Below are 16,906 nucleotides of genomic sequence, written 5' to 3' on the forward strand. Positions count from 1 at the left end.
CTGCCCTATATACTGTACATAGACATGGAATCACTAGCCACTTTAATAATGTTTACATACTGTTTTACTCATCTCATATGTAAATACTATATTCTATTCTACTGCATTTTAGTCTGTGTCACTCCGACATTGTTCGTCCTAATATACTTATATATTTCTTCATTCCGTTCTTGTACTTTAAGATTTGTGTGTATTGTTGTGAATTGTTAGATATTACCGCACTGTTGTAATAACATCTGATAAATATGTGTATGTGATCAATAACAATCGATTTGATTTTGATTTCAACAGATGTCCCTCTGTGGACTTAACCGCTCTGTATGTCAGTCTGTGTGTGTATAGCAATGGGGAAAATGATCATGTCTGTGTTTTGTCAGAGCCTTGATTTACACGCTCGGGATTATGCATGGCTATAAAGAGAGGCCGATGCAGAGGAGAGAGAGAGCCAGACGAATACACCTTCTGACATTAGATCAGTGGTCTGGTGGATATGTAGTTGAGATGAGAAGGCGCTCTGTCACGTCTGCCAAGGATCTGGTAGTTTGGAATGTTTTGGCGCCACCTAGTGGAATTAAGAGACATTGCTACTGAATTGACTTTTTCCACATTCAATTAATTTAATTTCAGTATATCTTTACATAGTCCCATACCAACATGTATGTTAAATTTGATTCATCACATGCTGGAGATCTTTATCACTGTGGGCTGAATGACTGTCTGAATCTTTATCACTGTGGGCTGAATGACTGTCTGGATCTTTATCACTGTGGGCTGAATGACTGTCTGAATCTTTATCACTGTGGGCTGAATGACTGTCTGGATCTTTATCACTGTGGGCTGAATGACTGTCTGTGGGCTGAATGACTGTCTGTGGGCTGAATGACTGTCTGGATCTTTATCACTGTGGGCTGAATGACTGTCTGGATCTGTATCACTGTAGGCTGTTGACAGTCTGTTGTGTTTGTTGTGTTAAATCTTGTAAGAGAAACATCTATAAAAATGACACAAGAAAATAAAAGTGTGTTATACTCCCTCTGCTATAATACCTATTAGGCTACAGGCCTCGTTTCGTCCATACTCGACCCACCAGATCTCTGTCCGTGGAGTTCGAAGGGCAGATCTATGACGTTGACCTCGCGGAAGATGACCAGTCAGCCGTGCAGAGACGTGTCATCAAAAAGCGTCACTATGAGCAGGAGGACCCCGAGTTTGCCTTGGAGTCAGACGACAGGTCAGAGGAGATGCTAGCGGATGATACCAACGCCGTGGGGTACCCGAACTCTGTCAAGGTCACACACAAGTATGACATCGTTCCTACCGAGGGAATATTTCCCTAGCCAATGTCTGCTTAACTTGCTCTTTGGGGGGTTTGGCCTGGCGGTGCAGTTAAGGCCTTTTTCCCTCTCCCAGGTGTTACTGCCTGATGAATGACACAGTCCCCCTCTCCCAGGTGTTACTGCCTGATGAATGACACAGTCCCCCCTCTCCCAGGTGTTACTGCCTGATGAATGACACAGTCCTCCCTCTCCCAGGTGTTACTGCCTGATGAATGACACAGTCCTCCCTCTCCCAGGTGTTACTGCCTGATGAATGACACAGTCCTCCCTCTCCCAGGTGTTACTGCCTGATGAATGACACAGTCCTCCCTCTCCCAGGTGTTACTGCCTGATGAATGACACAGTCCCCCCTCTCCCAGGTGTTACTGCCTGATGAATGACACAGTCCTCCCTCTCCCAGGTGTTACTGCCTGATGAATGACACAGTCCTCCCTCTCCCAGGTGTTACTGCCTGATGAATGACACAGTCCTCCCTCTCCCCTCTCCCAGGTGTTACTGCCTGATGAATGACACAGTCCTCCCTCTCCCCTCTCCCAGGTGTTACTGCCTGATGAATGACACAGTCCTCCCTCTCCCAGGTGTTACTGCCTGATGAATGACACAGTCCTCCCTCTCCCAGGTGTTACTGCCTGATGAATGACACAGTCCTCCCTCTCCCCTCTCCCAGGTGTTACTGCCTGATGAATGACACAGTCCTCCCTCTCCCCTCTCCCAGGTGTTACTGCCTGATGAATGACACAGTCCTCCCTCTCCCAGGTGTTACTGCCTGATGAATGACACAGTCCTCCCTCTCCCAGGTGTTACTGCCTGATGAATGACACAGTCCTCCCTCTCCCCTCTCCCAGGTGTTACTGCCTGATGAATGACACAGTCCTCCCTCTCCCAGGTGTTACTGCCTGATGAATGACACAGTCCTCCCTCTCCCCTCTCCCAGGTGTTACTGCCTGATGAATGACACAGTCCTCCCTCTCCCAGGTGTTACTGCCTGATGAATGACACAGTCCCCCCTCTCCCCTCTCCCAGGTGTTACTGCCTGATGAATGACACAGTCCCCCCTCTCCCCTCTCCCAGGTGTTACTGCCTGATGAATGACACAGTCCTCCCTCTCCCAGGTGTTACTGCCTGATGAATGACACAGTCCTCCCTCTCCCCTCTCCCAGGTGTTACTTCCTGATGAATGACACAGTCCTCCCTCTCCCTTCTCCCAGGTGTTACTTCCTGATGAATGACACGGTCCACTGTGAGAGAGAGATCTACTCTTCCTCTAGAGCCTGGAAGGACCATAAGAGCTATGTGGACCAGGAAGTTAGTCTGTCTCTATACACCACATAACTATCTTACATCACATAACAGTCCTGTCTGATCTCTTTACTCTATAATCCAATATCAGTCCTGTCTGACTCTTTACTCTATACATCACGTAACAGTCCTGTCTGATCTCTTTACTCTATACATCACGTAACAGTCCTGTCTGACTCTTTACTCTATACATCACGTAACAGTCCTGTCTGACTCTTTACTCTATAATCTAATATCAGTCCTGTCTGACTCTTTACTCTATACATCACGTAACAGTCCTGTCTGACTCTTTACTCTATAATCTAATATCAGTCCTGTCTGACTCTTTACTCTATACATCACGTAACAGTCCTGTCTGACTCTTTTACTCTAAACCTCACATATCAGTCCTGTCTGACTCTTTACTCTCTAAACATCACATAACAGTCCTGTCTGATCTATTTCCCTCCCCTATCTTTCCCTTCCTCTCTTCCCTTCCTTTCTTCTATCAGCTACTCTCTCTCTCCTCGCTCTGTGTGAATGAAAATATTAAAAGTACGCTTTATATGATTGCAGATCGAGGCCCTTCAGGACAAGATAAAGAACCTTCGGGAGGTCAGAGGTCATCTGAAGAGGAGGCGACCTGATGAGTGTGACTGTGGAAAGAAGAGGTTGGTGTTTTTGTATTTGCCTTGCTAAAAAGTTGTAATGCTTCCTCATTCGCGGCAAGGTAGCCTAGTGGTTAGAGTGTAGAGGCGGCAGGGTAGCCTAGTGGTTAGAGTGTAGAGGTGGTAGGTAGCCTAGTGGGTAGAGGAGGCAGGTAGTCTAGTGGTTAGAGTGTAGAGGTGGCAGGTAGCCTAGTGGTTAGAGTGTAGAGGTGGCAGGTAGCCTAGTGGTTAGAGGAGGCAGGTAGTCTAGTGGTTAGAGTGTAGAGGTGGCAGGTAGCCTAGTGGTTAGAGTGTAGAGGTGGTAGGGTAGCCTAGTGGTTAGAGTGTAGAGGTGGCAGGTAGCCTAGTGGTTAGAGTGTAGAGGTGGCAGGTAGCCTAGTGGTTAGAGTGTAGAGGTGGCAGGTAGCCTAGTGGTTAGAGTGTAGAGGTGGCAGGTAGCCTAGTGGTTATAGTGTAGAGGTGGCAGGGTTGCCTAGTGGTTAGAGTGTAGAGGTGGTAGGGTAGCCTAGTGGTTAAGAGTGTAGAGGTGGCAGGGTAGCCTAGTGGTTAGAGCGTAGGTGCGGCAGGGTAGCCTAGTGGTTAGAGTGTAGAGGTGGCAGGTAGCCTAGTGGTTAGAGCGTTGGACTAGTAACCGAAAGGTTGCAAGTTCAAATCCCCGAGCTGACAAGGTACAAATCTGTCGTTCTGCCCCCGAACAGGCAGTTAACCCACTGTTCCTAGGCCGTCATTGAAAATAAGAATTTGTTCTTAACTGACTTGCCCGGTTAAATAAAAATAATTTAAAAATTAATTCAACTGAGAGGCATACAAACAAATACGGACCAATGAGTTAGCCAGCTAACTTGCCTAATTATTGTTGTACTGTATAGCCTTGTTATTGGATGTGGATAAAAAATAGCCCAAATATTATGTGACTGTGGCAAGAAGAGGTCACTATTAAAGACCAACATTGAAGAAGAGGTATTAAAGACAACCAATGGTTTAAGAACATTTTAAAAATAAAAACAAAGATTGAGCCATACATGCTGAGCCATACAGATTGAGCCATATATGCTGAGTCATACAGATTGAGCCATACATGCTGAGCCATACATGCTGAGCCATACATGCTGAGCCATACATGCTGAGCCATACAGATTGAGCCATACATGCTGAGCCATACATGCTGAGCCATACAGATTGAGTCATACATGCTGAGTCATACAGATTGAGCCATACATGCTGAGCCATAGAGATTGAGCCATATAGATTGAGCCATACATGCTGAGTCATACAGATTGAGCCATAGAGATTGAGCCATATAGATTGAGCCATACATCTTCGAACTGCAGAAATAAAATCGCTACTGTCCATAAGTAGCTTGTTTTTGGTCGCAGGTTCAGGAATGGGTTTTGAATTGTAACATTTACCTGTAGCTAACTCTGCAGATAGCACGGCTGGGTGATTTAAAAAGTCATCGTGAATCGATCAATAATATAACAATACAGTTAGCAAACGTGTTTATCTTCAGTTTACGGTCTGTAGAAACTATGAGAGTAGAAAGGTTCAGAACTTTTATGAAACATCACAGCACAGATTAAAAAAATATATATATTTCAGGTAGTACTCATAACTGGATGGTGTTCAGAGATAGATGAGAGGGGGTTAGGGTAGATGAAGGAGGGGACTAAAAACAAACTAAAGATAACTAATGTTAAAAAAATATATATACTGTGTCCGTAAAATGTATAAACTGGAAGTGGAAGCCTACGTCTTGTCGTATAGTTTACTCCAATTAGGGGAGGGCTGGTAAAGTTAGGGGAAAATCGAGCACACAGCCATGCAATCTCCATAGACAAACATTGGCAGTAGCATGGTCTTCCTGAAGAGCTCAGTGACTTTCAACATTCCACCGTCATAGGATGCCACCTTGCCAACAAGTCAGTTCATCACATTTCTGCCCTGCTAGAGCTGCTGCTGTCAACGAAGTGAAAACGTCTAGGAGCAACAACGGCTCAGCCGCGAAGTGATAAGTTACACAAGCTCACAGAACGGGACCGCCGAGTGCTGAAGCGCGTACCGCAGAAAAATTGTTTGTCCTCGGTTGCAACCCTCACTACAGAGTTCCAAACTGCCTCTGGAATCAACGTCAGCACAATAACTGTTCGTCGGGAGCTTCATGAAATGGGTTTCCATGGCCGAGCAGCCGCACACAAGCCTAAGATCACCATGCGCAATGCCAAGTCTCTGCTGGAGTGGTATAAAGCTCGCCACAATTGGACGCTGGAGCAGTGGAAACGCGTTCTCTGGAGTGATGAATCACTCTTCACCATCTGGCAGTCCAACAGACTAATCTGTGTTTGGTGGATGGCAGGAGAACACTACTTGCCCCAACGCATAGTTCCGACCGTAAAGTTTGGTGGAGGAATAATGGTCTGGGGCTGTTTTTCATGGTTCGGGCTACACCCCTTAGCTTCAGTGAAGGTAAATCTTAACGCTACAGCATACAATGACATTCTAGACGATGCTGTGCTCCCAACATTGTGGCAACAGTTTGGGGAAGGCCATTTCCTTTTGTCATCGAGGTAAAAAGGTGGCTACTTTGAAGAATCTCAAATATAAAATAGATTTTGATTTGTTTAACACTTTTGTGGTTACTACATGATTCCGTATGTGTTATGTCGTAGTTTTGATGTCTTCACTATTGTTCTACAATAGAACAAATAAAGAAAAACCCCTGGAATGAGTAGGTGACTGGTACTGTATGATGTGTTGTGTATTATCCTGTCTTGTGGTAAATCTTCATGGTTCCTGTATGGAGGTTGCATGTTCTCCAGTCAAGCCTGCCTCTGTGCAGAGGTCTGGAAGGGATTGTCACAAGCGGCAGTAGGAACACAATACCGTGACTCAGTCTGGAAGGAATCAGCCCTTCTCTCTTAACCATCGCCTTGCGCCAGGAGAATGGGTCTGAATTGGCACACTTTTCCCTATATAATGCACTACTGTCTGTAATTTTATTTGGTGGGTGTGTCTGTCTGTCCTGTCTGTGCAGGGAGGCGGCCCAAGAAGTGGATGGGAAGACGCAGCTGTTTAACGAGATCAGGCGGAAGAAAAAGGAGAGGAAAGAGAGAAAGAGGCTGAAAAATGGGGATGACTGTAGTCTACCTGGCCTCACCTGTTTCACTCACAACAACGACCACTGGCAGACTGCCCCCTTCTGGAACCGTACGCCACTACACCGTTACTACACCGTTACTACGCCAACACTACACTGTTACTACACCGTTACTACACCGTTACTACACCGTTACTACACCGTTACTACACCGTTACTACACTGTTACTACACCGGTACTACGCCAACACTACACTGTTACTACACCGTTACTACACCGTTACTACACCGTTACTACGCCGGTAATATACCAACACTACACTGTTACTACACTGTTACTACACTGTTACTACACTGTTACTACACCGTTACTACACTGTTACTACACCGGTACTACACTGTTACTACACCGGTACTACACCAACACTACACTGTTACTACACCGTTACTACGCCGGTAATATACCAACACTACACTGTTACTACACCGTTACTACATTGTTATTACACTGTTACTACACCATTAATACGCCGACACTATACCGTTACTAGACCGTTACTACACTGTTACTACACTGTTACTACACTGTTACTACACTGTTACTACACCGTTACTACGCCAACACTACACTGTTACTACACCGATACTACACTGTTACTACACCGGTAATATACCAACACTACACTGTTACTACACCGATACTACACTGTTACTACACCGGTAATATACCAACACTACGCTGTTACTACACTGTTACTACACCGTTACTACACCATTACTACACTGTTACTACGCCGTTAATATACCAACACTACACTGTTACTACACCGTTAATACGCCAACACTATGCTGTTACTACACTGTTACTACACCGGTAATATACCAACACTACACTGTTACTACACCATTAATACGCCAACACTACAACATTACTACACCGTTAATATGCCAACACTACACCATTACTACACCGTTAATATACCAACACTACACCATTACTACACCGTTAATACGCCAACACTACATTGTTACTACACCGTTAATACACTGTTACTACACCGTTACTACACCGGTAATATGCCAACACTACACCTTTACAACACTGTTAATACGCCAACACTACACTGTTACTACGCTGTTACTACGATGTTACTACACCGTTACTACACCATTACTACACCGTTAATATACCAACACTACACTGTTACTACCCCGTTAATACGCCAACACTACACTGTTACTACACCGTTAATACACCAACACTACACTGTTACTACACCGTTAATACGCCAACACTACACTGTTACTACACCGTTAATATACCAACACTACACTGTTACTACACCGTTAATATGCCAACACTACACTGTTACTACACCGTTAATACGCCAACACTACACTGTTACTACACCGTTAATACGCCAACACTACACTGTTACTACGCTGTTACTACGCTGTTACTACGCTGTTACTACGATGTTACTACGATGTTACTACACCGTTACTACACCGTTACTACACTGTTACTACACCGTTACTACACCGTTAATATACCAACACTACACTGTTACTACACCGTTACTACACCGGTAATATACCAACACTACACCATTACTACACCATTAATATACCAACACTACACCATTACTACACCGTTAATACGCCAACACTACACTGTTACTACACTGTTAATACGCCAACACTACACTGTTACTACACCGTTAATACGCCAACACTACACTGTTACTACACCGTTAATACGCCAACACTACACTGTTACTACACCGTTAATATACCAACACTACACTGTTACTACGCGGTTACTACACCGATACTACACCATTAATACGCCAACACTACACCATTACTACACCGTTAATACGCCAACACTACACCATTACTACATCGTTAATATGCCAACACTACACCTTTACAACACCGTTAATACGCCAACACTACACTGTTACTACACGGTTACTAAACCGTTAATACGCCAACACTACACTGTTACTACGTCAACACTACACTGTTATTACACCGTTACTACACCGTTACTACGCCAACACTACACTGTTACTACACCGTTACTACGCCAACACTACACTGTTACTACGCCGTTACTACCCCAACAGTACACTGTTACTACACTGGAGGGTTCTGTTCTAGTTAGTAGTTAACCCTGTTGTCCTTCCTCCAGTTGGAGGGTTCTATTCTAGTTAGTAGTTAACCCTGTTGTCCTTCCTCCAGTTAGAGGGTTCTGTTCTAGTTAGTAGTTAACCCTGTTGTCCTTCCTCCAGTTGGAGCGTTCTGTTCTAGTTAGTAGTTAACCCTGTTGTCCTTCCTCTAATCCCCCAGTGGGAGCATTCTGTGCCTGCACCAGTTCCAACAACAACACCTACTGGTGCGTGAGGACCATCAACGAGACACACAACACCCTGTTCTGTGAGTTCGCTACGGGCTTCCTCGAGTACTTTGACCTCAACCACGACCCCTATCAGGTGAGTGGACTCCTCCCCTTCCAGATACCTTTCAGTAGCAGTTTGTATTTTCTGTCTGTCGAAAACTATGTATTGAAGTCTGTGTGTGTCTGTGTGTGTCTGTGTGTGTCTGTGTGTGGCTGTGTGTGGCTGTCTTTGGCTGTTTGTGTGTGTATGTGTGTCTGTCTGTGTGCCTCTGTGTGCCTCCATGTGTGTGTCTTTGTGTGTATCTGTGTGTGTTTGTGTATCTGTATGTGTCTGTGTGTCTGTGCCTGTATGTGTGGGTCTGTGCCTGTCTGTGTGTGTGTCTGTGTGCCTCCGTGTGTGTGTGTTTTTGTGTGTCCGTGTGTGTGTGTCTGTGTGTCCGTGTGTCTGTGTGTGTCCGTGTGTGTGTGTCTGTGTGTCCGTGTGTCTTATAGTTGACCAACGTGGTGTATTCCGTGGACAGAGAGGTGTTGAACACCCTCCATTCCCAGCTGATGGAGATGAGGAGCTGCCAGGGACACAAGCAGTGTAACCCCCGACCCAAAGGGCTGGACACAACAGGTAAACACACACATACTACTACAGCACGTCTATTAGTACTACTACAGCGATACTACAGTGATACTACTAGTACTACTACAGCAATACTACAGTACGTCTATTAGTACTACTACAGCGATACTACAGTGATACTACTAGTACTACTACAGCGATACTACAGTATGTCTATTAGTACTACTACAGTGATACTACAGTGATACTACTAGTACTACTACAGCGATACTACAGTATGTCTATTAGTACTACTACAGTGATACTACAGTATGTCTATTAGTACTACTACAGTGATACTACAGTGATACTACAGTCATACTACTAGTACTACTACAGTGATACTATTAGTGCTACTAGAGTACTACTACAGTACTACTACTATTAGTGTGTTTCTGTACACTACAGTGTGTTACTGTACACTACAGTGTGTTACTGTACATTACAGTGTGTTACTGTCCACTACAGTGTCTTACTGTACACTACAGTGTGTTACTGTACACTACAGTGTGTTACTGTACACTACAGTGTGTTTCTGTACACTACAGTGTGTTACTGTACACTACAGTGTTACTGTACCCTACAGTGTTACTGTACCCTACAGTGTGTTACTGTACCCTACAGTGTTACTGTACCCTACAGTGTGTTACTGTACCCTACAGTGTGTTACTGTACCCTACAGGGTGTTACTGTACCCTACAGGGTGTTACTGTACACTACAGTGTGTTACCGTACACTACAGTGTGTTACCGTACACTACAGTGTGTTACCGTCCACTACAGTGTGTTACCGTACCCTACATTGTGTTACCGTACCCTACATTGTGTTACCGTCCACTACAGTGTGTTACTGTACACTACAGTGTGTTACTGTACACTACAGTGTGTTACTGTACCCTACAGTGTGTTACTGTACCCTACAGTGTGTTACTGTACCCTACAGTGTGTTACTGTGTTACTGTACCCTACAGTGTGTTACTGTCCCCTACAGTGTGTTACAGTGTGTTACTGTACTACAGTGTGTTACTGTACACTACAGTGTGTTACTGTACCCTACAGTGTGTTACTGTACCCTACAGTGTGTTACTGTGTTACTGTACCCTACAGTGTGTTACTGTCCCCTACAGTGTGTTACTGTACCCTACATTGTGTTACCGTACCCTACATTGTGTTACCGTCCACTACAGTGTGTTACTGTACACTACAGTGTGTTACTGTACCCTACAGTGTGTTACTGTACCCTACAGTGTGTTACTGTACCCTACAGTGTGTTACTGTGTTACTGTACCCTACAGTGTGTTACTGTCCCCTACAGTGTGTTACTGTACCCTACAGTGTGTTACTGTACTCTACAGTGTGTTACTGTACACTACAGTGTGTTACTGTACCCTACAGTGTGTTACTGTACCCTACAGTGTGTTACTGTGTTACTGTACCCTACAGTGTGTTACTGTCCCCTACAGTGTGTTACTGTACCCTACAGTGTGTTACTGTACTCTACAGTGTGTTACTGTACACTACAGTGTGTTACTGTACACTACAGTGTGTTACTGTACACTACAGTGTTGGGCTGTACCCTACAGTGTGTTACTGTACCCTACAGTGTGTTACTGTACCCTACAGTGTGTTACTATACACTACAGTGTGTTACTGGTCCTTCTGTAGCTCAGTTGGTAGAGCATGGCGCTTGTAACGCCAGGGTAGTGGGTTCGATTCCTGCGACCACCCATACGTAGAATGTATTCACACGACTTTAAGTCGCTTTGGATAAAAGCGTCTGCTAAATGGCATATATTATTATTATTATTATTATTACTGTCCACTACAGTGTGTTACTGTACCCTACAGTATGTTACTGTACCCTACAGTGTGTTACTGTACCCTACAGTGTGTTACTGTACCTTACTGGGTGTCACTGTACACTACAGTGTGGTTCTGTTCACTAGTGTTGGGCTGTACACTACAGTGTGTTACTGTACACTCACACCATCCCACTAGTTACGTCCTTCCCAATCTCACCATCTATCTACCCATGCAACCCAATCAAATATCCCTCCATCCTCTCCACCCGAGCCCTGTCCTGCTCCTCCATCGTCTCTCCATCCTCTAACAGAACCGTCAGTTCTCCTCTAGGGCCTAGAGATGCTGGTTTGTCCTGTTCATGAAGAGGCATCTGCAATGTGAATGATTTGTTATTTTTCTTACCCACAACACATCTCTTTATTAACATTGGTTCTTATTTTCCTGACCAGGAGGTAAAGATGGAGACAGCTACGAAGCACACAGGTATCCACCCTTCCTTTACGATCTCTCTGTGTGTGTCCCAAACTGTACACTATTACCAATATAGTGCACTTTTGACCAGAACCCTTAGGTCCCTTAGGGCTCTGGTCTAAAGTGCACTACATAGGGAATATTGTAATAATCCATGAGATGTTCAAAGCTGCTGGGTTTTTTGACTGCATGCCTGGGAAACTATGCTAACTAATAATCGATTTGTCGACTCGAATTTTAGATTTCCTCTTAATTGAAAGTAGCTTCACCAGGAAGTCTGAGGGGGCGTCATCGTTGTATCTTCACACTGTGTTCATTTAAGATGATACTCTCATCCAGATTGACTTCTCGTCAGAACAAAACTGTCTTTATCTTCTGGTTGAGGCACAGATCTGTCTTCAGCCCCTCTCTCCACTCCTTCATGCATCAGGGCTGTCTATTAGGACATCTGTCAGACTGTGTCTGTGTGTCTATTGGGACATCTGTCAGACTGTGTCTGTGTGTCTATTAGGACATCTGTCAGACTGTGTCTGTGTGTCTATTGGGACATCTGTCAGACTGTGTCTGTGTGTCTATTGGGACATCTGTCAGACTGTGTCTGTGTGTCTATTGGGACATCTGTCAGACTGTGTCTGTGTGTCTATTGGGACATCTGTCAGACTGTGTGTCTGCGATACTAATGTTGGGCTGGATACTAATGTTGGGCTGGATTAGACTGGATACTAATGTTGGACTGGATACTAATGTTGGACTGGATACTAATGTTGGGCTGGATACTAATGTTGGGCTGGATACTAATGTTGGGCTGGATTAGACTGGATACTAATGTTGGACTGGATACTAATGTTGGACTGGATACTAATGTTGGGCTGGATTAGACTGGATACTAATGTTGGACTGGATACTAATGTTGGACTGGATACTAATGTTGGACTGGATACTAATGTTGGACTGGATACTAATGTTGGACTGGATACTAATGTTGGACTGGATACTAATGTTGGGCTGGATTAGACTGGATACTAATGTTGGGCTGGATACTAATGTTGGACTGGATTAGACTGGATACTAATGTTGGACTGGATACTAATGTTGGACTGGATACTAATGTTGGGATGGATTAGACTGGATACTAATGTTGGACTGGATACTAATGTTGGGCTGGATACTAATGTTGGACTGGATTAGACTGGATACTAATGTTGGACTGGATACTAATGTTGGACTGGATTAGATGTTGGATACTAATGTTGGACTGGATACTAATGTTGGACTGGAACTGATACTAATGTTGGACTGGATACTAATGTTGGACTGGATTAGACTGGATACTAATGTTGGACTGGATACTAATGTTGGACTGGATTAGACTGGATACTAATGTTGGACTGGATACTAATGTTGGACTGGATACTAATGTTGGACTGGATACTAATGTTGGACTGGATACTAATGTTGGACTGGATACTAATGTTGGACTGGATTAGACTGGATACTAATGTTGGACTGGATACTAATGTTGGACTGGATACTAATGTTGGACTGGATACTAATGTTGGACTGGATACTAATGTTGGACTGGATACTAATGTTGGACTGGATTAGACTGGATACTAATGTTGGACTGGATACTAATGTTGGACTGGATTAGACTGGATACTAATGTTGGACTGGATACTAATGTTGGGCTGGATACTAATGTTGGACTGGATAAGACTGGATACTAATGTTGGACTGGATACTAATGTTGGACTGGATTAGACTGGATACTAATGTTGGACTGGATACTAATGTTGGACTGGATACTAATGTTGGACTGGATTAGACTGGATACTAATGTTGGACTGGATACTAATGTTGGGCTGGATACTAATGTTGGACTGGATATAAGACTGGATACTAATGTTGGACTGGATACTAATGTTGGACTGGATTAGACTGGATACTAATGTTGGACTGGATACTAATGTTGGACTGGATACTAATGTTGGACTGGATTAGACTGGATACTAATGTTGGACTGGATACTAATGTTGGACTGGATACTAATGTTGGACTGGATACTAATGTTGGACTGGATTAGACTGGATACTAATGTTGGACTGGATACTAATGTTGGACTGGATACTAATGTTGGACTGGATTAGACTGGATACTAATGTTGGACTGGATACTAATGTTGGACTGGATACTAATGTTGGACTGGATTAGACTGGATACTAATGTTGGACTGGATACTAATGTTGGACTGGATTAGACTGGATACTAATGTTGGACTGGATACTAATGTTGGGCTGGATTAGACTGGATACTAATGTTGGACTGGATACTAATGTTGGGCTGGATACTAATGTTGGGCTGGATTAGACTGGATACTAATGTTGGACTGGATACTAATGTTGGGCTGGATACTAATGTTGGACTGGATACTAATGTTGGGCTGGATTAGACTGGATACTAATGTTGGACTGGATACTAATGTTGGACTGGATACTAATGTTGGACTGGATTAGACTGGATACTAATGTTGGACTGGATACTAATGTTGGACTGGATACTAATGTTGGACTGGATACTAATGTTGGACTGGATACTAATGTTGGACTGGATACTAATGTTGGACTGGATTAGACTGGATACTAATGTTGGATACTAATGTTGGACTGGATACTAATGTTGGACTGGATACTAATGTTGGACTGGATTAGACTGGATACTAATGTTGGACTGGATACTAATGTTGGATTAGACTGGATACTAATGTTGGACTGGATACTAATGTTGGACTGGATACTAATGTTGGACTGGATAGACTGGATAATGTTGGACTGGATACTAATGTTGGGCTGGATTAGACTGGATACTAATGTTGGACTGGATACTAATGTTGGACTGGATACTAATGTTGGACTGGATACTAATGTTGGGCTGGATTAGACTGGATACTAATGTTGGACTGGATACTAATGTTGGACTGGATACTAATGTTGGACTGGATTAGACTGGATACTAATGTTGGACTGGATACTAATGTTGGATTAGACTGGATACTACTGTTGGACTGGATACTAATGTTGGACTGGATACTAATGTTGGACTGGATACTAATGTTGGACTGGATACTAATGTTGGGCTGGATTAGACTGGATACTAATGTTGGACTGGATACTAATGTTGGACTGGATACTAATGTTGGACTGGATACTAATGTTGGGCTGGATTAGACTGGATACTAATGTTGGACTGGATACTAATGTTGGGCTGGATACTAATGTTGGGCTGGATTAGACTGGATACTAATGTTGGACTGGATACTAATGTTGGACTGGATACTAATGTTGGACTGGATACTAATGTTGGACTGGATTAGACTGGATACTAATGTTGGACTGGATACTAATGTTGGACTGGATACTAATGTTGGACTGGATACTAATGTTGGACTGGATTAGACTGGATACTAATGTTGGACTGGATACTAATGTTGGACTGGATACTAATGTTGGACTGGATTAGACTGGATACTAATGTTGGACTGGATACTAATGTTGGACTGGATACTAATGTTGGACTGGATACTAATGTTGGACTGGATTAGACTGGATACTAATGTTGGACTGGATACTAATGTTGGACTGGATACTAATGTTGGACTGGATTAGACTGGATACTAATGTTGGACTGGATACTAATGTTGGATTAGACTGGATACTAATGTTGGACTGGATACTAATGTTGGGCTGGATTAGACTGGATACTAATGTTGGACTGGATACTAATGTTGGACTGGATACTAATGTTGGACTGGATACTAATGTTGGACTGGATTAGACTGGATACTAATGTTGGACTGGATACTAATGTTGGACTGGATACTAATGTTGGACTGGATACTAATGTTGGACTGGATACTAATGTTGGACTGGATTAGACTGGATACTAATGTTACTAATGTTGATTAGACTGGATACTAATGTTGGACTGGATACTAATGTTGGACTGGATACTAATGTTGGACTGGATTAGACTGGATACTAATGTTGGACTGGATACTAATGTTGGACTAATGTTGGATACTAATGTTGGACTGGATACTAATGTTGGACTGGATACTAATGTTGGACTGGATACTAATGTTGGACTGGATTAGACTGGATACTAATGTTGGACTGGATACTAATGTTGGACTGGATACTAATGTTGGACTGGATACTAATGTTGGACTGGATACTAATGTTGGACTGGATACTAATGTTGGACTGGATTAGACTGGATACTAATGTTGGACTGGATACTAATGTTGGACTGGATTAGACTGGATACTAATGTTGGACTGGATACTAATGTTGGGCTGGATACTAATGTTGGACTGGATAAGACTGGATACTAATGTTGGACTGGATACTAATGTTGGACTGGATTAGACTGGATACTAATGTTGGACTGGATACTAATGTTGGACTGGATACTAATGTTGGACTGGATTAGACTGGATACTAATGTTGGACTGGATACTAATGTTGGGCTGGATACTAATGTTGGACTGGATAAGACTGGATACTAATGTTGGACTGGATACTAATGTTGGACTGGATTAGACTGGATACTAATGTTGGACTAATGTTGGACTGGATACTAATGTTGGACTGGATACTAATGTTGGACTGGATTAGACTGGATACTAATGTTGGACTGGATACTAATGTTGGACTGGGATACTAATGTTGGACTGGATACTAATGTTGACTGGATACTAATGTTGGAATGTTGGACTGGATTAGACTGGATACTAATGTTGGACTGGATACTAATGTTGGACTGGATACTAATGTTGGACTGGATTAGACTGGATACTAATGTTGGACTGGATACTAATGTTGGACTGGATACTAATGTTGGATTAGGATTAAGACTGGATACTAATGTTGGACTGGATACTAATGTTGGACTGGATTAGACTGGATACTAATGTTGGACTGGATACTAATGTTGGGCTGGATTAGACTGGATACTAATGTTGGACTGGATACTAATGTTGGGCTGGATACTAATGTTGGACTGGATACTAATAGACTGGATACTAATGTTGGACTGGATACTAATGTTGGGACTGGATACTAATGTTTGGACTGGATACTAATGTTGGACTGGATACTAATGTTGGACTGGATTAGACTGGATACTAATGTTGGACTGGATACTGGATACTAATGTTGGACTGGATACTAATGTTGGACTGGAT

General features: G+C 43.3%; 1 protein-coding gene across 1 annotated transcript in view; it reads left to right on the forward strand.

Moving 5' to 3' along the window:
- LOC123991429 (extracellular sulfatase Sulf-1-like) overlaps positions 1-16,906 on the forward strand; it is an 85,129-nt gene that overhangs the window by 55,871 nt on the left and 12,352 nt on the right. The window contains exons 11-17 of the mRNA XM_046293017.1: positions 1,054-1,300; positions 2,546-2,642; positions 3,192-3,286; positions 6,315-6,487; positions 8,733-8,875; positions 9,274-9,400; positions 11,643-11,676. Of these exons, the coding sequence (XP_046148973.1) occupies positions 1,054-1,300; positions 2,546-2,642; positions 3,192-3,286; positions 6,315-6,487; positions 8,733-8,875; positions 9,274-9,400; positions 11,643-11,676 (916 nt within the window). The remainder of the gene's footprint in view (positions 1-1,053; positions 1,301-2,545; positions 2,643-3,191; positions 3,287-6,314; positions 6,488-8,732; positions 8,876-9,273; positions 9,401-11,642; positions 11,677-16,906) is intronic.

Source organism: Oncorhynchus gorbuscha, linkage group LG12 (assembly GCF_021184085.1).
Source record: "Oncorhynchus gorbuscha isolate QuinsamMale2020 ecotype Even-year linkage group LG12, OgorEven_v1.0, whole genome shotgun sequence".
In the NCBI taxonomy this organism is placed as follows: domain Eukaryota; kingdom Metazoa; phylum Chordata; class Actinopteri; order Salmoniformes; family Salmonidae; genus Oncorhynchus; species Oncorhynchus gorbuscha.